The 25,765-nt window shown below is 35.0% G+C and overlaps 2 protein-coding genes across 3 annotated transcripts; both read left to right on the forward strand.

Moving 5' to 3' along the window:
• Positions 1–2,722: 2,722 nt before the first annotated feature.
• LOC132306762 (uncharacterized) lies at positions 2,723–12,994 on the forward strand. 2 transcript variants are annotated; one of them, XM_059804314.1, is made up of 10 exons: positions 2,723–3,168; positions 4,401–4,499; positions 4,626–5,098; positions 6,603–6,804; positions 8,876–9,046; positions 9,947–10,047; positions 10,412–10,480; positions 10,573–10,613; positions 10,939–11,049; positions 12,440–12,994. In XM_059804314.1, the coding sequence occupies exons 1-9, from the start codon at positions 3,001–3,003 to the stop codon at positions 11,019–11,021; spliced, it is 1,407 nt and encodes a 468-aa protein (XP_059660297.1). In that variant the 5' UTR covers positions 2,723–3,000; the 3' UTR covers positions 11,022–11,049; positions 12,440–12,994. The 2 variants fall into 2 exon arrangements, with proteins under 2 accessions (XP_059660297.1, XP_059660296.1); XM_059804313.1 differs by having other exon boundaries at positions 12,470–12,994.
• On the forward strand, positions 12,481–21,792 carry LOC132309422 (cellulose synthase A catalytic subunit 4 [UDP-forming]). The gene is made up of 13 exons (XM_059807733.1): positions 12,481–12,555; positions 15,002–15,175; positions 15,308–15,509; positions 16,301–16,419; positions 16,822–16,891; positions 16,991–17,144; positions 17,290–17,902; positions 18,050–18,187; positions 18,607–18,732; positions 18,822–19,034; positions 19,619–20,137; positions 20,396–20,746; positions 20,990–21,792. Exons 1-13 carry the CDS (start codon positions 12,481–12,483, stop codon positions 21,569–21,571), a joined length of 3,336 nt encoding a protein of 1,111 aa, XP_059663716.1. The 3' UTR covers positions 21,572–21,792.
• The last annotated feature ends 3,973 nt before the right edge of the window (positions 21,793–25,765 follow it).

Raw genomic sequence — 25,765 nt, forward strand, 5'->3', positions numbered from 1 at the left:
CAACTTTATTGATATTATTTTTATCACCCAATAACTTTATTGATATTTGAAGACCAACAACATTCAAACAATTGCAGTCCAACAATAATTTTATCATTGATAAGATTTTAATTAACTTGGCTTCCATTTCTAGTTGTTTTCACATATGAATTAAATAAATGCTAGTTTGCATTAATTGAAAACTCATCATTTTATTCTATACATTACTATTAATTAATTCTTTATTATTATATTATTTTTATAAAATAAGGGCATTTTAGGTATCTAAATTATAATATGATATTTCTTATAATTTTCTTGAGTAAATTTTCTTCCCAGTCAAATACATACTAGAAAATCAATTTTCTCTTCATTTTCCATTTCTTTTCTTACTATTTCTATCTAATCAAATGGAGCCTTAAGCACTTTACCAACTACCAACTAAGTCACTGAATAATTTTCAAAAAATTTGTTTTATGAGATGATGGTACTTTAAATGCCCTAAATAGTCCTGCGGCATTGTTAAGTTGCTGGTATGTATTGACAAAAAAAACTACCCATATTGTTATTGATTTCCTAAAAGTAAGAATTTTATAGAGTTATTCAATATGTGGATATTTTGGTAGAGAATTCTAAAGAGTAGATTTAACCATTTATCAGAATGCATTCTTAACTCTCACGGTAGATTGATCTATCCTTCCTTTTATTCTCAGTTACCACATTTTCTCCATATTTTGAAGCTTGAAACGTGTTTGTTCTGATTCAATTTACATTCTTTGCTATGAATGTCTCTTGTTTTGTACAATCATCTCAACTAAAACTGACAAATATGAGAACAATTGAGTTAATATATGGTGGTGTGTATTTAATTAACAAAAGCTTGGAATCGCTGTACATGTAATGCAATGTTTATATCATATATCATCACTTTAAATGAAACTATGTTTGAATTCAAATTTGAATTTGGTAATAAATCTATTTCAGAATAGTAATTGCATAAAACCTTAAACTTGTAGCTTTTGTAATAAATTATTATTTTATTTATTTATTTCTGAAAAGAAAATCCTTCTACCAACCAAAGAACTTACTTTTACTAAAATACTCCCACTAAGTCAAAAGAAATTTTTATGCCATTCGACTAATTAAAAAATGAGGCGAATGGTAAGTGTATTTTTGACAGTGAATAAAAAAAGTAACCCCTCAGTTAAATGTGATAATGCTAGTGAACTATAATTGAAACCACAAAGTAAAAAAAAATGATGTTAAAATATCATAACATGTGTCACTAGGACCAAAGAAAGTAGAACAAAAACAAAACAAAAAAAAAAAAAAAAATTGAGTGAGATGATATCACCAAATTCATGCAACATATTTATTCATAGGAAAAATTAATTTCAGAAATCATGTAACATAGATAATGTTACACGTGTTTGGCTCATAGATATTTTGGTATGTGGAAGAGCGGACATTTCAGAATTCAAGTGAGATGCAGAATATTGTTATGGTGGAAGATTAGGGTTCAGACCATTTTGAGAGTCTAGAATGACCACATTCTAAAGTTCTTTTTACCTTCTAGTAAAAGGACTTGGGGATTGAAAAATGATAGAAATTTTAACTACTAAAAGCAAGTAAAATATTTGAAGGGTTGAATTGAAAGACTGGACTGAAAAAAGAACTTCATTAACTAAGGAATTGAAGTTCATAAACTGGAATTTGAAGTGCTCACAAGTAAATCTAGACTATTAAGGAATTGAAAGATGAGTGCAGCAAGTAAAATAAGGTCAAAAAATGTGCTAGTAGTGTAGGCTTGCAAATGCTCCCAAGTCTTTCTATTAATGGAGTACCTGCAGTTCAGTCGAGTCTTTCAAAATTTTCTTCATAGCCCATCCAATTCGATGCTGCCATGTACGCTATGCAAACCATTTTCTCTCCTCTTGTTCCTCATTTTTAAGCCATGTGTGCTGCCACGTGGCAAATAAATAATCTCAAGCAATAAGATTGCAACACATACTTTCTTCCGATGGAATGCATCATGGGTGAACCTTTTCCCTTTTTTGCATTCAAGCCAAGTGTCATGCGCTCATTGGTCATTAGCGACAGTTTGATTAAGGCTTAAAAACAATCTTCCTCATGTCCATTTCAAAAATGCAAAGCCACCATCTTTTTATATTGGGAGGAGAGGTTATGCTATTGAAAACTTTAAAAACAAAAAAATAAATAAATAAAGTTTCGCTATATATATTGACTAATATTAGTGATTTTAGGTTAAAGAAAGGACAAGTAATGGTGCATTTGGATGGGAGAATTTGAGAAGAAAAGAAAAGATCTATAAAGATTCGGAGGGATAACTCCAAATCCCCCTTCCCACAAAAAAATGAAAAGATTTAGAGAGCGGAGAGTGGGTAATGACATTTTCATAAAGTCAAAATTAGTTTCCAAAAATATAACATTAAAGTATTTTCAAAATTATAGATGGAAAGTATAACAGTAATTCGATTAGTATCTTTTCTTCTCTTTTATCTCCTCTATCTTGAGCAAATAAGAATACTAATATTTCATTTTCTTTTCCTACCTATACAAACATAAGTGTAGATTATTATTATTTTATTTCATTTATGTTCTCTCGTGACTAATATTATTATTATTATTTTTTTTTCCCACTGTATCCAAACAAAGCCATGGAATTAAACGACAAAATAAAAAAATAAAAGGTGAGGATTAGAGTTTGAGTTGACAAAATTTATTGTGTGAATTTGCTCAAGCTTCTAAAAAAAAAACGAAAAAAAAGAAAAGCTACTAGTTAGAAAAAAGAAAAAAAGAAAAAGAATTTCAAGTTTGCAGACTACCAAGGTTTTATTAGAGGTATGTTCCAAGGGCGGGAAATCTAAACTCGAGCTCCTCTCTCGCGCCCTCATTATCAACTCATAAAATCTGGATTGGATTTTCCTGTTATCGTTTCTTCACCACTTATTTTTCAATCAGCTCTTGAAACCCAATTGGACTTTCTTTCCAGTGAAGAAGATGGGTTGGTCGCACCCAGACATATCACTGACAGATCTGTTGAAACTGATCAAAGGGTTTGTAGACATCTTGATTTTGGCATCTGGGTATCAATCAACTGGTAATCTTGCTCACTGGGACGCCCAAAACATCAAGAAAGTATTTCAATGGGGTCTGTTCTTTGAGAATGTGAGTACCCTTTCTCTATTTCACTGTTGCTTTCTTCTCTTTATTGGTTGATTGAACACAAACACGCTTATACTGATTTCTTCAGTTCTTCATGCTTTGAGCTGTAATTTTGATGATACAATGTATTAGGTTGGTCTTAAGGTGTGTCATTTGTGTATTTAGAAATGATATTCTTCAGTTTTGGGTTTTATTTTTCCCCAAAATACTTTCTTATTGATGTGTACAGTTGGTGTCCAGATTTTGATTTGTGAATTGCCGCTTAACTTTGATTGATTGAACTCTGGCAGGTTGTCACCAAATGTCAAAAATTAATTTTTCTTATTGATGTGTGAATTGGTATCTTATTGATTAATTGAACTCTGGCAGGTCGTCTCCAAATGTCAAAATTTTAATTTGTTTGGTTGAATGTTTTGATTTCTACTGTTCTCAAATTACTTACTAAATTATACTGTATATACCTAGTTGTTTCCTGCGAAGTGCATTGTACATTGAAAATGGACATTTAATGGTCAGTTGCACAAAACCAGTTTATTTTCTTGCTTCTTAAATATAATCTGTTGATCTGGCTGAATTGATTCCGATACACCCTTTGTTTATTGAATATAACTAATTTCCTTGTTCGTATTTCTTCTTTGAAGCAATATCTTCATCAATGGATTTTCACTTTCAAAAGACGTTGGGGTTAGAAAGGATCTTATGAACTTACTTGATAACCTTCTTTGTATAGAGTCATCTTTACGACCCATGATAATACCTTCTCTTAGAGAAAACTTTTGTTTTTGTTCTCATTGTTCTTCTGTCCTGTGTCTATGCATATTGCAAATTTGTAGCTTCTAGGGCACAAATGCAAATCATGGATGTCCAACTTCTTCTAGTCCTTGGGAGGTAGGTTCTCTATAAGTTGTAACTTTCTCCACTAAAATTTAATGTTGAATCTTTTGAATAATTGATAATAAAAGGCTGGGAGTTGCAACCCTTTAACTCCTAATCATTCGCCAAAAGATTTTGTATCTGACATGTTGGAGTTCACTGGTGCAGCACATTTATTTGGTTTGCTGCATTAAATCATTGGGATGCATATATTTTCGATTTTGTTGCTGCCATTTACTGATTTTAGCTTTAATTTCTAATTGACATCTATTTGAGGTGAATTTCTAGTTCTCTTTTAAGTTTGTTGGAATTCTGGTAACCAGTGAAGGGTTAAGATGATGTTCTTTCATTGCAATGTTTAGGTATTTATGCGCTTGAGCCACTTAGATGATTACCAAGACTCAGTAAAGGAGCTTGATGCTGCTTTATCTGAAATGACATCTAATCCAAACTTCCCTCAGGTAGGGGATTATTTAACTTTTTGCCATTGAGATAAGAAGGTTCTTTTTGGTAGTTAATTTTTTTTCTTTACTTTTTCTTTATTTTCAATGAAAAAATCCTTCAAAAAAAAAAATAAAAAAATGCAGGGTCTTGCACATCTATCATCTGTCACACTTAGTAGAGCAAGGGATTTTGTAGTAAAACAGCTGATCCATGCTCTACCAATGAGGGATCCACATCTCAGAGCTTCTATATTAGCAACCATTGAGATGGATCTTGATGAGCTTCAGAGAACAGAAAGTGATTACCTTCATGTATATCTCGAGAAGTTGATTCTGCAAAATAGCTCATGGGATCCAGTTTTGTATACGAGGGATTTCTCGGAGGACTCAACAATTTCATCTCCAAACATTCAAAACAGGAAAACTCAGGATTGCATTAGTGGCGAGTTTACAAAGTTTACTATCCAAGAACTCAGAAGGAGGCAATTGGTAGTGTCATGCATATCCTCAGCGGAGACTGGGTTGGATATTCTCTCTAAGATTATAAGGCAAACCAAATGGACTGATTCAGACATTAGCTTATTTAAGAAACAATCAAAGCATGCCACAGCTTCTCTGTAAGTTTTTTTCCCCCTTCTCTCTTCTGGATTTACATAACAGTATAACACAATATGGAAGACTTAGAGGTTGATTAATCTTTGATTTACTTGGTATTCCATGCGGGGTTGCAATTTGGGTGGGCCTAACCAAACTTTGGACGGGCTTGGGCAGCTCATTTTGTTGCTTGAGTTTCACTTGGGTTCCAAAATTTCAATCTGATCTAAATTCAGGTTGGGGTTGGACAGAGTTCTAAGGCAATCTGAGTTGAACTTGAACCTGACCTATGTTATTATTCTTATTTATTATTACTTTATTAAAATATAAATAACCCGAGTCCAAGCCTAACATGCCCAAGGCCCTAGTCTCACACTCCTACTCGTCTGAATTGACCCTATCTCGTCCAACTGAAGTCTAACCCGGCTTAAATTGAGTTTAGAAAATAAGCTTTGGCTTGGAGTAAGGCTTGGGTCGAAATTTTATACCTCCAGTTGACCCCTCAATCCACTCGCCGAGTTGCTGGCCTATTCTTTTGTTTGGCTATTTATTAATTTGTAAAATCTCCCTCTAATTATGAACTTATTCAATGTATTAGTAGCACACATGTTATTTGCCACAAAGAGGGAACAGTTGACTGTCTACGTTTGAATGAAGAATAGAAATAATTAGTGTTGTGCTTTAGTATCTCATGTTCTAAGGTATTGAAATATGAATGTCAACTTTTTTCATTGAAGTTGTTTCAGAACACCTTGTCGGGCTGGAAAATAAAATATTGATATGACAACAAATGTTGCATGGTTAAGACTGATGGTATATATATATATATATATATATATATATATAGACACATATATTTCATTCTTTTCAGATTTTCTGCTCAATTAGTTGCTGCATCTGATGGAAATTTAACATTTAAATTTGTACTTTGTGGTGTATGATGGTTGAACTCGCGTTTCTAATGATAGTTATAAAAAAAGTTTTTTGTGTATGGTGTGGTTGCAACAATAATCACTAAAGAGAAAATAAATTGTGGCTATTATTTGATATTATAATATTAACAAATATACTAATCTAAATGCAATTACAGAGGAATGGACATATCCAAATTCCACATGACGTCCCACCACCTATAATTTGTGTGACTTGTCTTTTTGATTTGCTTTTTTTGTCGAGATTCTCCTTAAATATAAGCAGGTTTTCCAGGCCTAATCATGACCCTCCCTCAATATGTATGATTTTTTTGCACAGTCCCACACCCAAAGGGAGTGGAAAAACCCTCCATTATCAATGAAAAAATGAGGATGGTTCTTGATTAGTCCTAAAAGCCCCAAGCTAAACATATTTGGCCATTGAACTCAGGACTGAAGAGCAATTGGTTGACCCTCCCTCAATATGTATGATTTTTTTGTACAGTCCCACACCCAAAGGGAGTGGAAAAACCCTCCATTATCAATGAAAAAATGAGGAAGGTTCTTGATTAGTCCTGAAAGCCCCAAGCTAAACATATTTGGCCATTGAACTCAGGACTGAAGAGGAATTGGTAGAATCTGTCACGTGGAACCACTGGAGATCAGGGAATCTTTCGTATTTGCTTGACAAGAGAACTATTGGATTGGTTTCAGGTGCCAGCATGATTTTCTCTGCTCCTAAGATTCAATGGATTCATGTGTTAGAAAGGCTAAAAGTTTCTGTGGATTCCAGTAATTGTGATTTGCATGAAATAATCGTAAGTTGATTCAAGTTTTCTGGCAATTATTACTTTTGAAGCTACTTATATGTGTGTAAAAATATCATAGGGTTCTATAAATGTGAGTATGATTATGAATTTATATATTCATCCACCCATTCTTACATACACGTATACTAAATATGTCGTAAGTTGTTTGTAAGAATGATATGGTAGTGCAAACAATGCAGACATCTGCACTCTTAATGGACTACTGAATTTAGAAATGATGCCATTATATGGGAATTGAGCTGTTTAATTCCAATGCTTTTGTGACATGTCTTAGTATCATTTCACAAAATAATACATAAAATTGTAAGATGCTTAACCACCATCTACCCTGAAACCTTAAGCTGTTAGAGAGGGAGTAACTTTATTATTTAAATCCTTCAGCATGCCCCCTCACGTGTGGCCTTCTTTTGGTCCAACAAGTGTTTCAATTTTAATTATTAGGGTGACGGTGAGGTTTGGACACGGGACCTTGCTTAGAGAGGGAGTAACTTTAATATCTAAATCCTTCAACATAAGAAATGTTTTACATTTTCAGGGGTTCAGAAAATGTTGGCACTTTAATGAACTTGCATGCAGTGTTGTCAATTTCTGCAAAATTGCTCCTTGGTGCTGCTGGCATGTAACCTATATACAAGGTTTGGTGATTAATTGCTCATTAGTATTAGGTTGAACAATCCTCAAGCGTTTTAGGCCTTGTGGAACAATTTATTTCCTTTATGAATTGTTTCCCAATGTCTGCTAGATGTTCAGAATTCAGATTAGTGAGTTTGTATATAAACTATTCTTTTGTAGGATATTTTGGATAAAAAATTCTCTCTTGCTTGTGTGCGAGTGCATGGTTTGATGCCAGTTTATGATGTTTGTGAATGTTGTACTAATGTTGCCTTTGATCATGAACACATTGAAGTCAAGTGAGACTGTTTCTTAGATTTGCAGAGGGAGGTGAATCTCTTGTTTGTTCTAGATTGAATTGGTTTATGCATTGATGTTTTTGTAGTTTGCTGGCTTTGGTAACTGCATGATTGACTTAAAGTCTTTTCTTTTTTCCCTTTATTTTTATTTCTTTTTGGTGTATCCATTGCCAAAGGAACTTCCATGAATTGTCGTTTCTTTATGTAACATTGTGTTTATAATTTCCATCTTGCAACAAACTGGTTAAAATTGTCTAATTCACTAGCTCAGAGGTGTGAGCTTGTAACTCAAGCAGAAGTAGTAAAGTGATTTAATTAGAAATACATTTCAAGTTACATGTTTAATGATGATGATTCAGGTGATGTAAAAAATGTAATACATAATAAATGACATGTATGTTTGGCAATCACACTGACACATATTTAACTAGCAGCCATTGCCTACTTCCTGTTCATTTTGAAAACTATGATTATTATCTTCAATGGATTTGGTAATTTTTTAAATTTTGGTCGGCTTTGATCCTCTCCCACACAAATGCTCCGCAACTTTTAATTAGTTTGGACCATTACAAAAATTGCTTTTGGGTTTTGTTTTGGAATTGACTAGAAGTGAACAATGTGAGAGGCAGATTTTTTTTTTAAAGTTTATTCCGAGACTCTCACTGTCAGAAGTTAAAGTAAGGTCGAGACCTATATCTATTACTAACTTAAAAATCCTTCTTTATGACACAATGTTTGACAATTTATACTACAAGGTTTGTTGCTTTTCTTTTTAATTCTGTGAAAATATGAAGCCATCTGGCTTAAGTGGGAGGTTGCATAAATGCCAACTTTTTTTCGTTGGGACACAACCCCGTCAAGAATGAACAAATAGCTTCTTTATTATAAAGTTGATCCGATGAATGCCCATATGACAATAACATTTTTTATATGAATAATGGAAATCAAATGCTTTCTTGCTTAGTGGCTCATTATATGATATACTGTTATTATTCTTTGTTTCTTGATGTTACATTAGTGGATGGCAATTTCATGTGAACATCGCTGTGGTGAATTCAGTTTGGTCCACTAAGCTACTCTTCTTTTGGATAGCAGTTCTTCTTTCCAAATATGAATTTCTTTCTCTCTCTCTCTCTGAATTATGGCAGGAGCTCCTGTTACTAGGATGTATTGCAAGCAGATGGAATTCTTTAATTGAACATTTTATGTCAGTTTCTAAGGATTCTCTCACTATTTCAAAGCAATACCATGAAGTGCACAATCTACTCCAAGTGAAATTTCAAAATCGTTACTCTAAAGAGGAAATGATAAATTTGAAGGTATATATTATGCTTAAAAACTAATTATTTGTTAATTTAGCTCGTTTCATACTAGAAGCATACATGAAGATGCATGTATATTCTGGATATTACTGCATCCTTTTGTAGTTTATTTATTGCATATTGATAATTTTTTCTCTAACCATTCTTTCTGTTTTTAATTAACGTTATACTTTGTCTTGGTTTTTGTGTTTTACTATTTTGTTTTCTCAGTCAAGATTGGGCCTTAAGTTGTGTCTTCTTATTTACTACTTTTTTCACTCATCTTAATGCCAAGTTTGATAGATGCTGCTTGCTAATCAAGAGAACCCTATATCCATTGATCTCTAAGTTGATTGTATCTTGGAATCCTACATGGATCTTATGAGATTAATAGACATCAAAGGAATATCTGGAAATTAATATGATTGAATCTTTAATATAATTAGATATGATTAGCCTAAGACAGATATGTAACCCCATATACAGATACAACAAATTGTTGTAAAGGTTTTTACAAACTGAATCAAAATTTCTTTATCTTGTGCTCTAAGAAGTGTGTGTATATGCGATACTATTAATTCTATATCTCTTATTAATATTATTTGAAAATTGTGTTATTAAGTTATATAGGCTTAGGTTCTTTTCTGCCAGGACCAGCTTTTCAATAATTATAACGTTGATGTTGTGTGGTAATAACAATTACTGATTTGCTTAAATTGGAAGTCGTACCACTATACCAGAGTGAGAATTTGAACTTCCAGTTCAGATTTTAAAGTTTACATGCTGTGGAGATTGTACTAGAGAGTATTATAAGTTTTTTTTTTTTACTAGATTGTACTAGAGAGTATTATAAGTTGACTTATTTGGTTTTATTATTACTATTATCATTTCCCTTCCAAATCTGGTGGTTTAATCTAGGAAAAAGGTATTCTCGATTATCTGGAGAAATTGTTGGCTGGTCAACTTCATCAACTGTGGAAGCTATCTCCTGCCCTTGGTGCAGCTGCAATTCCTTCATGGTACACATTGTTTTTCTGACATGACATTAAGATTTTACATGAAAGTTGAATATGTTCATTTGAAAAAATATTATCAAGAATTGAAATAAGATATTATGTTCAGTTTGTTTTTCTCTTAATACTCGTCTAAAACAAGGGCATCTTTGAATTTCAAGAAATACCATTATTATTACTACATCATCTTGGTGATTGTGAAGACTGAAGATGTCTCTAATTTGAACAATGGTCAAGTCCAATTTTCATTGAATTCTCAGCATGCCTGCTGAAATTTAGTTCTTTCAACTTATATCAGAAGCATTGCGTACATTTCGCCAGTATGCTAATATGTTTTATAATCCAAAGATTTGGACCATCTTGGTTGCAGGTCGCACTTGTTCAGATTATATCTAAGCGAATTGGAGTGTCAATTCAAAGGAGATTCTCCAACAATTAGGTTTTGAATTTCTTACACTTTTCTCATGATGTTGCTAAACAAAATTTTGCTATCCTCATGGGCCAATGTTTCCTTTCCTGTTAATCTTGTAGATGCTGCAGTTGTATTCAAGATAGAAAGGAGCACAAAGACTGTGAGTTCTCTCTCTCAGAACCTGTCTGCCCGTGTGTGTAGTGGACTTGAGGACCCCTGACTGCCTTCTTTAGATTATATTTCTACCATCAACACAAACAAATAATTATTTACAATCTTGTTACCCCTTCTATATTTCTGGTTTTTTTTATTTTCTATTTTTTTATTTTATTTATTTTTTATTTATATATATATTATGTTTAATGTCTTCTAAGGTTTTTAGAGTTCTTACTCATACAACTTAATCTATGCATTAGCTTTATATATTTGAATAGAGAATTATCCATAGCAACCTAACTAGCATTTAATGTGTGGTTTTCTCCCAGGTGAGCTTGCTGAGAGGATTTGGTGCCTTCACATCTTTCATGTTCGTGGCTCCCATGTAATGTGTCCTGCAAACGTGGCTTGAAAGTCACTCATTACCATGTCAATATTTGGTAAATGTCCATCTTACATGCATTGCTGATTGCTGGATGTCCTTACCTTTAATTCTGTATCTTTAACAAGAAAGATTGCATGCAGAAAATCTTCTTCTGAGAATTTCTATAGCTCTTCTTTTTGCTTTCTTTTTGGGGTTGGGGAAAAAATAAGAAAAGAAAAGAAACGAAAAAAGACCTGTGTTTAATTACCCCACTGTAGGGTTGTGTAACAAATTAACAATGTGGGAAATGAGGGGTCTGCTCAGACTGCAGGGAAATTTTTGGGATTATTAACCAGAACTTGTCGTAATGTATAAAGAGTACGGAAACATTAAAGATAGAGCATGCAATACCCATATAAAAATAGAAGAGTAAATGTGTCATAAAAGTGTTATTTACTAAAATACATAAATATGTAGTTTGAAATGTCAACTACATGTGTAATGGCCCTCACCCTACTCAGACATAATATTTTTCGCTTTTGTGTCAAAGAAGGGTGTTGAACCTTACATATAGGACTTCACATTTCCCAGGTGATATGGGATCGTGACACCCTGTAGCCTGCTAGTGTGGAACCTCGTCCAATGTCTCGCACCCGCCCACATCACACCAGCCCACAGAGATCGACACAATATGATCAAAGTTAAAAATTACGTAACAAAGCAACGGTACTCATATCTGATCCAGCTCTACACAATCATTATCTAATCATTTTTTAAAACTGGGGTGACTTATAGATGATCTAATCATATTTTTGAAACACTGAATTCTGACACAGTATTAAGTTTCAACAGTGTATCTACTTTTGAGTCCTCGGATGTTGAGTTTTTAACAATAGCCTCTACATCGCCATTGATTACATGGGGCATGTACATAAGATTAGTCTTCTTGACAATTTAACAAACTGCATGTAATTTGCTTCACCAGGAATGACTATTTTTCCAAATGAGGCATGATGCAATTGTTCTAGATTGTTTGTGTACATACATATCTATTGTAGTGCTCAACCCAGTCCTGTCTTGCTCCTCTTTGACTGTTGATTTAGTCCATATATTTAGATCTGTGTATACGAGGATGTTGAGGTGGATGATATGAGTGACTAGAAAAGATAAGAGATACTAATCAAAATGTGAGGGAGACTCTAGGCATAGCACCTATTAGTGACGAAACAAGAGAAAATAGACTTAGGTGGTATGGACACATAGGACGTAGACACGTTGATGCACCCGTTTAAAAGAGAAAAGTAGTTTGCACAGACGGTCAGAGAAAACCAGGACGGCCAAAACTAACGTGGAATGAAGTAATTAAAAACGATTTAAAAACATTTTAATCGTAGAGGAGACAGTATATAATAGATTTATGTATATGCCTCATAAATTTGTAGACTTCGATGGTTTCTTGTTAACAGACATCTGAAGTCAAGATTCATTCATATTAGGGAGACAAGCAATGCCACTGAAGATATTTCAAGATTTTCAAAGGAGACTGGGAAATTTGAGCAACATCACAGCAACCCGCAATCCTGTTAGCCGATTTCGTGGGTAAGCAAGCACAACAAGAGCTCTTTTGATGTTTTTCCTTCATGGTGCACAGAACAAACATGGCCACCTGTAGATTGATTTTCTCATGATGACTTGTTATATGACTTCCACGGAAGGAGAAATATCAGTATCACCCGTGTCCCGAATCGTAGAAAACATTTAGGGATGGTCAACCACCATTTTTGTTTCTGCTACTATCAAAAAGGTTAAAAGGTCCATGTTGCGGTTAGAAGGTACTTGTTAGATGTTAATATTTCTCTTAATGTTTGGTCTTTCTGTTGTTGTCCATTGTGGTTAGAAATGAAATTCTGTTGATTTTTTGTAAAATTTTCTCCATCAATGGTTGGTGGTGTGTCGTTTGTGAGGTTCTGGAAGCCACACAGAATTTTATGCCGGCTAATCATATGTTTTTTTCTCATGCATTGCCTGTTACAAAGCTACTTTCAATTAATGGTAATTAATAATATAGCAGAAATTAAAAAATTACCTATTTGTAGCTATTAATCTTATATATATAAGATTACAAGCTAATGAAAAATGGCCATATTTACCACCTCACTTTTTTTATTTACGTCTGCATGAACTCGAACTGTTCCCTCTCTCTTTGAGGATGGAACCCACTTCGCTATTGGCTTGTCTTAGTTTGATATTCGTGAAATGTATATTATATATATTTTAAAATTTTCATTATCTTTGTTCACTTTTTTGTGTTTTATTATCCTACTTATATTAAATTAGTATGAAACTTTTCAAAAAGAAAAAGATTAAGCATGGGATCATGATTTCATGAGCCAAACTAGTTGGGTTATCATTATTAATTCGGCCCATTTAACAACCTTGTTCATATTTGATTTTCTCATTTTATTTATTATTAATTTTTTTTTTTGGGGTCAATGTAAACAATATCCATGCAACCTTGCAGCATGCTCAATTGGGGACCTGTTTTTTTTCTTCGGGTTTCTCTTGAAGCAAATATATTTCCTGCAAACTAGGGAAAATATATATATATATATATATATATATATATATATATATATTTCCTGCACATGAAACACCTATAAATCGTTTAAACACAAGACTTGAGGGAAACTCATAACTTTTTCCGGTATACCTAACTATTTTTGTTGTACTTAAATAATTTAATATAAGAATGTAATGCCCCGTAGAAAAGCTGGATTTCATTAATAAACCATGACCCAATCACTATTGTGGACACATGGAGCTTAAAGGGGTGGGTCATGTAGAAGAGAGCGGGATGGAAACATGGGCCCCACTGTCAGTGGGGCATATAACAGAGGAAAAGTGTTAGCGTCAACTTTAGGCATCTTTCGGTACAAGATAGATATACATATATATATATATATATATATATATATATATGTATGTATGTATGTATATAGTATGATGATGTTCAATCTCATAAAACACTTCATAATTTATTATTTGAGAGATGCAATTTTGTATCACATGCATCGAGTAATTACCAAAAATAAATCTCTAAGAATGGTCTCGACCTCCCAACTTCCAAATTACTTAAAGGTCTTTGATATAGTATTCCAAATATAAGACATCCTACATACCAATTCTATAGAAACTTTCTTTACATCTCCAAATACCATGTAATGGCTCAAGTAATTATAAAAACAAATGAGTGGAATTTTTGTCAAAAATAAAAATAAAAAAACATTTACTTTTAAGGATATAATGGATATTAGTGTAGGCCGTATAAGCTCTTTCCTCTGAGAATCCCCCTTAAAAAAAAAAAAAAATTAAATGCATCAATTATTTTCAAGCTCGAAAATTTTCTAATTTAGAAGTCCTTTTTATTTATTTTTTGAAATAATTTAAGCTGATGTACACTCATGCATTTTGAGCATAAAAAAATAATTGACATACCAACCAAATCATGATCATGTTATATATGCTAAAATGGTGTCACCGTAAAAGGAAAAAAAACAAAAAAAAATCAAATCAAAGCAACTTAAATGAGACCACAAGTGATAAAAAAAAATGTTAGTTTTATCTTGATCAAATCCATTTAAACGACAGAATAGGATTGATAAAAAAGTATGCGATTAATTTACTTTCTACCAAACTATGAAGTGGGGTGTGATTATATTTGTACTTAATAAGATACACACATACATATATATAAAAATATGAAATCTAAACCAACTAAAAAGTGGCGACTTGGAAAGTTATTTTTTAGTTGGTTTATAGTTTGCACAATGAATAATTATATATATATAAAATTTACTTACGTGAGGTCAAAGTCAATCTAGGCCTTGTCTCTTTGAAATTTCTTGGTCATAATCATCCAATTTAGTAAAAAATGGCAAAAAAAGAACAAGCAAACTGTCCCTCTCCACACCCATCCTATTAACGTCTCTTCCAATCCAACCTACGACCTCCCAACTATCAGTTGGTAGCCTCAACACACACACACACACACACACACACAAAACTTCATTTCCTTAAAACCCCTCCTACCTATCTCTCTCCCTCATCAAATCCCTTTCTCTCTCTCCTCTCTGGCCATGGCTGGCTTAGTTGCAGGCTCTTATGGCCGCAATGAGCTTCACGTTTTGCATGGCACTGATGAGGTACATTGTTTGTTTTCTTCATTTTCTATCTTTCTTGTTTCATACTATACATACATACACACACATATATATTAATTATTGAATTCTCTGTTAAATATATGTGAATGTGTGTTCAATTGATTGTTGACACAGCCTCGGTCTCCAAGAGACAATGCTGTGGCGTCAAAGATATGTCGAGTTTGTGGCGATGAGATCGGATTGAAAGAAAATGGTGAGCTTTTCGTGGCGTGCCACGTGTGTGCGTTCCCGGTCTGCAGGCCTTGTTATGAGTATGAGAGAAGCGAAGGGAACCAAAGCTGTCCTCAGTGCAACACACGCTATAAGCGTCACAAAGGTACCTTCTCTTTCTCTCTCTCTCTCTATATATATATACATACATACATAATCACATTCATAAATCTTGAGTTGATTGTATGTTTATATATATAATGCACAAATACTTCTAAATTAAGGAGTATTACCACAATTTTGGTAGACGACTAATTCTTAATTGAGAAAAATGTAAAAGGACGAATCCTATGTACGCGGTTTAATCATTGCCTTACTTTTGCATGTGGAGAGACCGTTTCTTTATTTCGAATGTGTGAACTCCAAATTGTGTCATAACCTCATTTAATTTGAAAAAAATGTATTTAATTGTTTTTTGTTTTGATATCTGATGTTCGTCAGTTATTAAGGAAGACATACTTTTCCTAGCAAATAAAATTTTATTAATGAATAAGAAAGTACAAGACCCCTTCTAACTATCTATAATGAATGGATTTTGATGTCCCATACATCATCATCGTCTTTGTCTTAATTCCACGTGAACGAGATCAATCACATGAATTCTTTTTTTTTTCTTTGGTTATTTTCTATCACAAGTCATTTCTTCTATTATATTTCACCTTTTAAAATTAATTTTTTTTCAATAAAAGGTAAATTATATGAAAATAAAGGAAACTGTACAATGGCATTCCCCAACCTTGGAACTCAGCAATGCAAAGACAACTAGCCTAATCACAAGCCAATTAAGAAAATCCTATTATAGGAATTAGCAAAATAAAACAAACAGTCCATTAAAGAAACTATCAAAACCACCAAACTACGATGTTTCATAGATTCTAATATTTTCTCTTGCTGCAGGTTGTCCTAGAGTTGCAGGGGATGACGAAGAAGACTATGATGGAGAAGATTTTGAGGATGAATTTCAGATCAAGAACCACCATGATACCCCAGATCGGCAGCAAGTCACTAATCAATCGGTATTTTAATTTGAATACATCATACTTAAATTTTCTAGTAGGACCTTTAAACAAATTTCACACAAATTGAATTAGACCAATATGAAGAAATTTTTTATTTTTTTTCCTGGGAATTTTAAATGAAAATGTTAGTTATTACTTTGACTGCTAATGAATAGCTTGGTAAAAGAGCAGTGTTAAACTGAGTTCAAAATTTGATTAATTCCATCAGATGTTATCATTTTGAAATATATCACACACACACAATGAGAGGAAAGAATGGAGATAATCTAAACTGTTGAATCCCTAAATTTACTCATTAATTATATATATATATATATATATATATATATATATACCATTTAGTTTTGAATTTAACAAGCAAGAGAACACTAAAACCATGTTGGCATGGTGTGTTTTCAGGAAAATGGGGACTATAATCCACAGCAATGGCAGAACAACAACCCTGCTTTCTCTTCCTTTGCAGGAAGCGGTAACCAAATTTCTTTTATTTATATTTTCGGGTTTTTATGTATAAATTTATCAGATAATTAATTGTAGTTATTTGAATTGGTGATGGGTGGGGATACAGTTGCTGGTAAGGATTTTGATGGTGAGAAAGAGGCTTACACCAATGCTGAATGGAAAGAGAGAGTAGAAAAATGGAAAACCAGGCAAGAAAAGAGAGGACTAGTGAACAAAGATGATGGAGGAAATAATGATCAAGGCGACGAAGATGACTACCTGTAAGTTTTCCCTCTCCCTCTCTGCTCATTTCATCCATATCATGCACACAGATCTTCAAAATTTCGAGTCCAAATAGACTTTGTCTTCCATAGGGAATATATTTGCAGTACTCATACTAATTAACACCTTAATGTCCTCCTCCAGTATGGCCGAAGCTCGCCAACCAATGTGGCGAAAAGTCCCCATCTCATCCAGCCTTATCAATCCATATCGCATAGTCATTATCTTCCGGCTTGTCATTCTTGCCTTCTTCTTCCATTTTCGCATCTTAACCCCGGCATATGATGCTTACCCTTTATGGCTCATCTCTGTAATATGTGAGATATGGTTCGGCTTTTCTTGGATACTTGATCAGTTCCCCAAATGGTTCCCCATCAACCGTGAAACCTACCTGGATCGCCTGTCCATGAGGTTTGAGCGCGAAGGTGAGCCCAACAAGTTAGCCCCAGTTGATTTCATGGTGAGTTCTGTTGACCCTCTCAAGGAGCCTCCAATTATCACTGCGAACACGGTCCTGTCAATCTTGTCTGTGGATTATCCAGTTGATAAGGTGAGTTGTTATGTATCGGATGATGGTGCATCAATGCTACTTTTCGATACCCTGTCAGAAACTGCAGAGTTTGCAAGGAGATGGGTGCCATTTTGCAAGAAGTACAGCATTGAGCCAAGGGCTCCCGAGTTCTACTTCTCACAGAAGATCGACTACTTGAAGGATAAGGTGCAGCCCACCTTTGTCAAGGATCGCAGAGCCATGAAAGTAAGCAAATAAAACACACACACACACACACACACACACACATATATATGTATGTATTATCACTTGAAGCATTTTATGCAACCAAATACAAATTTCTTCAGCAATGAGATGGTGTCTGATTGGGATTGTTTATTTGTTTATATATAGAGAGAATATGAAGAATTCAAAGTGAGGATTAATTCATTAGTGGCAAAGGCTCAGAAGAAACCAGAGGAAGGATGGGTCATGCAAGATGGGACCCCTTGGCCTGGGAACAACACTCGTGATCATCCTGGAATGATTCAGGTTTGATAGTTATATCACTTGTTTTTTTGGCAAATTAACCAATATTTCCTAAGATTTATCAATAGTTGAATCAAAGTAGTCACTAGCTAGACTTCATAAGTATATATATATATCTTAAACATATAAATAAAAAAAATCCAATTCAAGCAACTTCCACTTGAAAAGGAAAATTATTTGAATTCATTTCTTTTTGATCCAAAGTGCAAAAGTTGCCTGTATCTGGTCATTGTAAAGCCCATTCATTTCCATGTCTTTCTACAGCTACTTTATCGCCTATAATCACAAGTTTGATGTTGGACGCAGTATTCATACTGGAAATTATGATTGAGGATTATTTATCAATAGTCATTTATTTTAGTGATTGGCTGAGTTGACACTTTCTTTGTTTGTCAACATATGCATTCTACTTCCAATTGCAGGTTTATCTAGGAAGTGCCGGTGCACTTGATGTGGAAGGCAAGGAGTTGCCACGGCTTGTCTATGTTTCACGTGAGAAAAGGCCTGGCTATCAACACCACAAGAAAGCTGGTGCAATGAATGCTATGGTGAGCATCTCTTAAAGTTAGTTAATTGGATGGTGAGACTATATAATAATGCTGATTATTTACCTGGAAATGTTGTATGTGAACACAAGGTCCGAGTCTCAGCAGTGCTCACCAATGCACCCTTCATGTTGAATTTGGATTGTGATCACTATGTCAACAACAGCAAGGCTGTAAGGGAAGCTATGTGCTTTTTGATGGATCCCCAGCTAGGGAAGAAGCTCTGCTATGTCCAGTTCCCTCAGAGGTTCGATGGTATTGATCGAAACGATAGATATGCTAATCGCAATGTTGTGTTCTTCGATGTAAGTTGCTCTTAAATCTGTATAATCTCTTTGAATTTCTCAGTGCTGTGGTTTTGTAAATTCTGCTTCATGTGCATTTCATATGTATTGCTGCAAATAAATAAATCGAGTTATTCATAAACAATTGAACTTGACTTTTTAAAAAGCTCTGTTCCTACTCTTTCAATAAGAAAACTAATCGAGCTAGAGCTAGACTTCATAAGCATTTTTTGCAATTTGACAAATTTCATACCTATTTATCGATGATTCAATAGATAAAATAATAAAAATATGAAAAATAATATGTCTGTGAGCCCATGGTTGAGCCAAGCCTACTCGTTAACAACCTGAGTTGAGTTCTTGAGTTTGTCAGGAGCTGAGCGTGAACTGAGCCTGTAAACAAACAAGCTCAGCTCGAAAAGTCTCAAGCTCGTCTTAGTCCCTATTCACAAATGAGAATGGAAAAAACATCAGATCAATGATGGGCCTTATGTGGACTTTGAGAATATTCAGCAAAGCACATTTAAGGCATTGGAAATTTGAAATCTAGCTCTAACATCTCTAACTGAAACTAACACATACCTTCAATGTTACTTCGCTTATAGATCAACATGAAAGGCCTTGATGGCATCCAAGGACCAGTATATGTTGGCACTGGATGCGTCTTCAACCGGCAGGCATTGTACGGCTATGATCCCCCTGTATCTGAGAAGCGCCCCAAGATGACATGTGACTGCTTGCCTACATGGTGCTGCTGTTGCTGTGGCGGTTCAAGGAAGTCAAAATCAAAGAAGAAAGGAGTGAGTGCTTTGTTAGGCCTTGGAGGATTATACAACAAGAAGAAGAAATTGATGGGCAAGAGCTACTCTAGAAAGTCATCTGGACCCGTGTTTGATCTTGAAGAGATAGAAGAAGGGATCGAAGGCTATGATGAGTTGGAGAAATCATCACTCATGTCTCAAAAGAACTTTGAGAAACGGTTTGGGCAGTCACCGGTTTTTATTGCTTCCACTTTGATGGAAGATGGTGGCCTTCCTGAAGGAACCAACTCTACTTCATTGATCAAAGAAGCCATTCATGTTATTAGCTGTGGTTATGAAGAAAAAACTGAATGGGGCAAAGAGGTGAGTAAGCATTACACTAAGCTCCTCCTATTTCATATCATTTCCAAGTCTTCAATTATGTTTCAATGATTTTTTTTGGGATTTTGACTTAATTTTAATATTTTTAAAATTTCACCTCCAATACATGACATTTTAGAGAGCTATTTGTTTTCAATATGAAACAAGAATGTCAAAAGTAGAGTAGTGTAGTGCCTTCAATGTATCAAATTCAAAGACCTTTTTATTAGTGTGATGTTGATGAAATTGTTCTGCTAACAGATTGGATGGATCTATGGTTCGGTCACAGAGGACATTTTGACAGGATTCAAGATGCATTGTAGAGGGTGGAAGTCAGTGTACTGTGTGCCAAAGAGAGCGGCATTTAAGGGATCGGCGCCAATCAATCTATCAGATCGGTTGCATCAAGTTCTGCGATGGGCTCTTGGTTCTGTTGAAATCTTCCTTAGTCGTCACTGCCCTCTTTGGTATGGCTATGGAGGAAAGTTGAAATGGCTAGAGAGGCTGGCTTACACAAACACTATCGTTTACCCATTCACTTCCATTCCTTTAATTGCCTATTGCACAATTCCCGCAGTCTGTCTTCTGACTGGAAAATTTATAATCCCTACAGTAAGTATGAGAAAAGTTTGTTCTGCATTTTATTTGGAGCTTACTATTTAAGTAATTCCTAAAATCAGTCACAAAAATCTGATAGAGAGGCTAAATGAATTTTGTAGCAGAGAGTAACCAAAATAGGCATCTAGAAATTTTTATGTTTCTTAATGACAAATAATTGTTTCACCAAACTTTTTCATGTGTCGTTTAAGGTACATTTGAGGCCTTCTCATCACTAGTTTTCTTTTATTTATGCAGTTGAACAACTTTGCTAGCATATGGTTTATGGCTCTTTTCATCGCCATCATAGTTACTGGTGTGCTAGAGCTTCGATGGAGTGGTGTTAGCATCCAAGACTGGTGGCGCAACGAACAATTTTGGGTCATTGGTGGAGTCTCAGCACATCTTTTTGCCGTCTTCCAAGGCCTCCTCAAGGTCCTTGGTGGAGTTGACACAAACTTTACTGTAACAGCGAAAGCAGCAGATGATGCCGAGTTTGGGGAGCTCTATCTCTTCAAATGGACCACCCTTCTTATCCCACCCACCACTCTAATAATCTTGAATATGGTTGGTGTTGTAGCTGGAGTTTCTGGTGCCATTAACAATGGGTATGGCTCATGGGGTCCTTTATTCGGCAAGCTATTCTTCGCCTTTTGGGTCATTGTTCATCTCTATCCTTTCCTCAAGGGTTTGATGGGAAGACAAGACAGGACTCCTACAATTGTTGTCCTTTGGTCAATTCTTCTGGCTTCAATCTTCTCATTGGTTTGGGTCAGAATTGATCCTTTCTTGCCGAAGCAAACAGGGCCAAATCTTAAACAATGTGGGGTGGAGTGTTAGGAGTGCCCTCACTTTTTTTTACTACAATTTTAATGTCTACTACCAGTGCTGGGTTGTTTCCTCACTTGTCATCAAGCATTTATAGAGAACAATGTCTATATATATATTGTTCATAAGAGAAATTTTGCTTGTATTTGCTAGTAATGCATGAAAGGTCTGGCGAGGTGTGTAAATTTGATGAATACATGAATGAAATGAAATGTGATGTTTCAAGTTGCAAATGGATGTTTTTGTGGACATGTTTTTAGGAATTTTATTACTCAAATCCAATGACAGATATTTGATTTTACAACAACTAGAAATGTTCATTCCTTTTTGATGGTCCATTTTGGGAAATTGGAATGTTCTTTGGCAAGAATAAATCTACAAGAAACACAGAGGCCCTTTGATGATTCCTAAGAGAATCAAATTGACACTTCAATTCTTGAAATATTTCGCAGGCATACATTTTTTTTTTTGGAAAATTAGACCAAACATATCTATGTCTATTTCAGTTTTCGCCTGCAATTTTTTTTCTATCTAGACGATAATGTGTTAAATGCCATAGCTATTAGACAGCTCTGATTCTCCCCTCGAGCTTTATCTTCTTATCCTCCTCCTCGCATTGTCTGCTTGCTTTGTTTTTCAACAAAACAAGACATGGCATTTTTCAAAAGCACTACATTTTCCTTTTTCTTATTCTCGTTCTCTCTACACTTCCATTGACGATCATATCATCAGCAAGAACAGAAGCAAAAGCTCTTGTAAAATGGAAGAACAACTTCCCATCTTCTAGTTCAGTAATGTCCCAGATTTTTCTAGATTTTTTTCAAAATTTTATTTTATTTATTTTTTGTGCCTCGTTTTGCATGTCACGTGCTCACCGAGGGCCGTTTAGGTCATTTTCTTGAGCCGAGGGTTTTAGAAGTGCATTTTAATTATTTTAAGTCAATTAGAGACAACGGGATTGATTTTAAAATTTTTGGAAGTCGGGTGATTTCTGGGCTCAGGAACCTCTCCCGGTTTTGCCATTTTCATTGAGGGGTATTGTGGACATTTCACACACATATACATTTGTGTATATCTATACATTGGGAAGATATTTTGTGGGACAAGGATGGCTTTGTAATGGATGAATGAGGGCATGTTGGTAACTTTGCCAAAAAGGTTGGATCACTCACAAAGTGACAAGTAACTCAATGAGGGCCTTTTATAAGTTTGCAAAACCAAGCCAACTTCTTCCTCGTCTTCATTTTCCGGCATCTCCTCTCTTTCTAAACTCTTTTCTTTCTCTCTCTATATCTATACACATGTCTTATATGTTTTCAAACCAATTTTGAGGGGTTTAGGGTAAGAATTTGAAGAAGACCAAGAAGGGAAAATTGATGAGCTTGGCAAGGGCTACAATTTGAGACCACCGTTGCTAGAGTTTGGAGGATTTTTGAATTAGGGCTTGGCTAAGGGCATGTTTGGCTAGCACACATTGGAGGTAGGGATTCCTAATACTCTAAACTTTGCCTTTCATTGAACAAAGATACTTGAATCCTCTTGAATTCGTTATTGTATGTAGATATGTGAATTTAAAATGACTATGTGTTGATTATGAAAGCATGCTAGTGTATGGTGCAAGAATGTGTTTATTTTCATGCTAAAGATGTGTATAACATGGCCTTGGTGCAAAAATTGTTTAAATATTGATTATAGCATGATTTGTGATGATACGATTTTATGAAGAACAAGCTTGTGATTGAATCAAATGAGAATGCCATACTTGGATTGAAATTAATGAAAATGCCATGGTTGTGACTATTTTCTAATGAATGCCATGCACATGTCAAGAGTATCGATCATAGAAATGAAATTGAAGCTAAATTTATGAAATTGATATGCATGCATAGCATAAAAGAAAGTGGAATGAGAAAGGGTATGAAATGGGAAATTTTTTATAAATGAAACCGGATTTCGCGAGTTCGGTGCTAATTCGACCTAGAGGGAGTGCGAGTCAGTTTAGGACGTGAAAAGTTGATTACTAGGCCCCAAATGGTTTTAGGATTTAAAACCAAGGATAATAATTCAATCTTGCATCGGTAAGTCGGTTAGCAGTTTTCGGTGTGAGTTAGGGTTGGTAGAAACCAACTTTGGGGAACGGTTATGCATTGCATTACATTCTATGCAATATTTTGATGGATTGCTTAAATGCTATTGTTGAGATTGATTTGTGATTCAAATGTTATAAAATCCCCTAAGTATGATCCCGGTTTCTCTTACTACCCAATGTGTGATGTGTGGCTCAAGGGAGTCCAAAGTTGGCGCCTTAGGCATCTTCTACTGAGCCTCTGTGCTCACCACTTCCATTAACATTTTTTAGGTTATTGCAAAGGTGTGGTTGATAACGGACCCTCACAAGTATAATTAGGGTTGACGGGAACATTTTTCGTTATTCGTGTAATCAATGTATAACTTATGTGATCTTAATTGTAAAGGCATTGTAATTGTGAATGAAAGTGGTCTAAACTTGTACCATTATTCTTTTGGACTATGTTTAATATAAATGATGTAACCCAAATGTTATAAATTGATGAATTGTTTTTCTTATCCATATCTATGTATGTTTGTGAGTTGAGTCAGGGGCAAAGAGGTCAAGTATGGCCAAAGAGGGGGCATTAGGGAGCAGGAACGGGGCATGAAAAGGCAAAGTGCCCATTTTTTGGGCAGTTTGAGTGCTCAGAGCAAGGGCCTGAGCACTCGGCTGACTAAGGGCCCAAGTGCAACATGGCCCTGTGTGCGCGCAGGGGGCGCTTGGAGTGTCCTCTGAGCGCTCTAAGGGCATAGCCCGAGCGCTCGATATTAGATTCTAGGGACTTTTTTATTTTTTATTTTCATTGGCTCCGAACTTTAACGTATAGGTCCCACATGCTATGTTACCCAGACTCGGGTACGGGTGTCGGATATGGGTACGTGTTTAGAAGTTGGATTCATCTATGTATCAAATTATAAGACACGGGGACACGGAATAGAAGTGTCCAAAACTTGGACACTTCATATACATATGGAAGTATGAAGTAATTACAACTGGATTCAGCTTGGGCTGAAAGCCAAGGCCCAACGTTAGAAAGAAAACATAAATAGATTGCATAGGCACAAAGCCAGGACAACTAAAGTTGATTGTTAACTAGAAACCAACCACCACAAATAAAAGCCCAGCCCAACATATTTGTGTGAGTTTTTTATTTTTTATTTTTATAATGATGATCCAGCCTACTTTGACAGCTTTCTCGTCTTTTTAGAGAATATTGAGGATTCAAATGCACCAGTTGTCTATTTTTATTTATTTTTAAGTAAAGTGGGCATTGTGGACCACCTTGCACCAGCTGTCTTTTCTCCAAAGCTTTTCACATTGTTTCACATGGCCTGTTCAAGCAAAACTATAAGGTATATATTTACAAGAATAAAAAAAGTCAAGGCACGATTAACAAAAAATGTTTCTCTTCTTTCCACAACTCCTTCTTCAACCTTATTTTCAAATTGAAGACTACTAGAGAGCTTTATCCCATTTTCAAATCGAAGACTACCAGAGATCTTCATCCTATTTTCAAACCGAAGACTACCAAAGAGCTTAATCGCCAGCTGATCAGCCGTGTTCGATTAAAAAACGAAGTGTCCTACACGTATCCTGTATCCGTGTTCGCGTCCTGTCAACACGGACACCCTCGCTTGAACTAGAGAGTTTAGGTAACACAGCCCACAGGGTATTTAGGAGACTTAGATCACTATGGCCCCGCCGAAATATGAGCGGAATTGACTGGAATGACATTTTTACACTTTTTAGCCTTAAAACGGGTGACCTCGAACCAAATTGTCTTTTTTCATTTACAAATGAATCTAACTGACTAGATATGACCTCGATGGCAATTTTAAGGTCCCTAATGTGTCGCATGGTCCAAAAAGACCAATTTACCCTTGTAACCCTAAGTGTTCCTGGGTCGGGTTACAACCCGGTTAGTGATTCGGACCCCCGGGTTTGGGTCATTATAAGTCCCTTGAATTCAATGCCTGTCACCAACCTCAAAAACCTTTGTAGTTGGACTAATATTGTCTATGAGAAAGTTATTGAAATTGTGTCTGAGAGATTGACGGCTAAGGGCTTTTTGTAACGGTAGGAGTAGTGATAATGGTGCTTAATAAATATATGAATGAATGTTTTGATAATTCATG

Source organism: Cornus florida, unplaced genomic scaffold (assembly GCF_030987335.1).
Source record: "Cornus florida cultivar Cherokee Brave unplaced genomic scaffold, ASM3098733v1 CherokeeBrave_3.0.0_Hap2_Chr05, whole genome shotgun sequence".
NCBI classification, from domain to species: Eukaryota; Viridiplantae; Streptophyta; class Magnoliopsida; order Cornales; family Cornaceae; genus Cornus; species Cornus florida.

What these genes read in the sequence shown, in the direction of transcription:
- LOC132306762 (XM_059804314.1), top strand. Translation starts at nt 3,001, where the DNA reads ATGGGTTGGTCGCACCCAGACATATCACTGACAGATCTGTTGAAACTG. An exon ending in AAGCATGCCACAGCTTCTCT is followed by an intron (nt 5,099 to 6,602) that starts GTAAGTTTTTTT and finishes CATTGAACTCAG; the next exon opens with GACTGAAGAGGAATTGGTAG. An exon ending in GTGATTTGCATGAAATAATC is followed by an intron (nt 6,805 to 8,875) that starts GTAAGTTGATTC and finishes GAATTATGGCAG; the next exon opens with GAGCTCCTGTTACTAGGATG.
- LOC132309422 (XM_059807733.1), top strand. Translation starts at nt 12,481, where the DNA reads ATGCCACTGAAGATATTTCAAGATTTTCAAAGGAGACTGGGAAATTTG. An exon ending in TCACAGCAACCCGCAATCCT is followed by an intron (nt 12,556 to 15,001) that starts GTTAGCCGATTT and finishes ATCAGTTGGTAG; the next exon opens with CCTCAACACACACACACACA. An exon ending in AGGATCGCAGAGCCATGAAA is followed by an intron (nt 17,903 to 18,049) that starts GTAAGCAAATAA and finishes GTTTATATATAG; the next exon opens with AGAGAATATGAAGAATTCAA.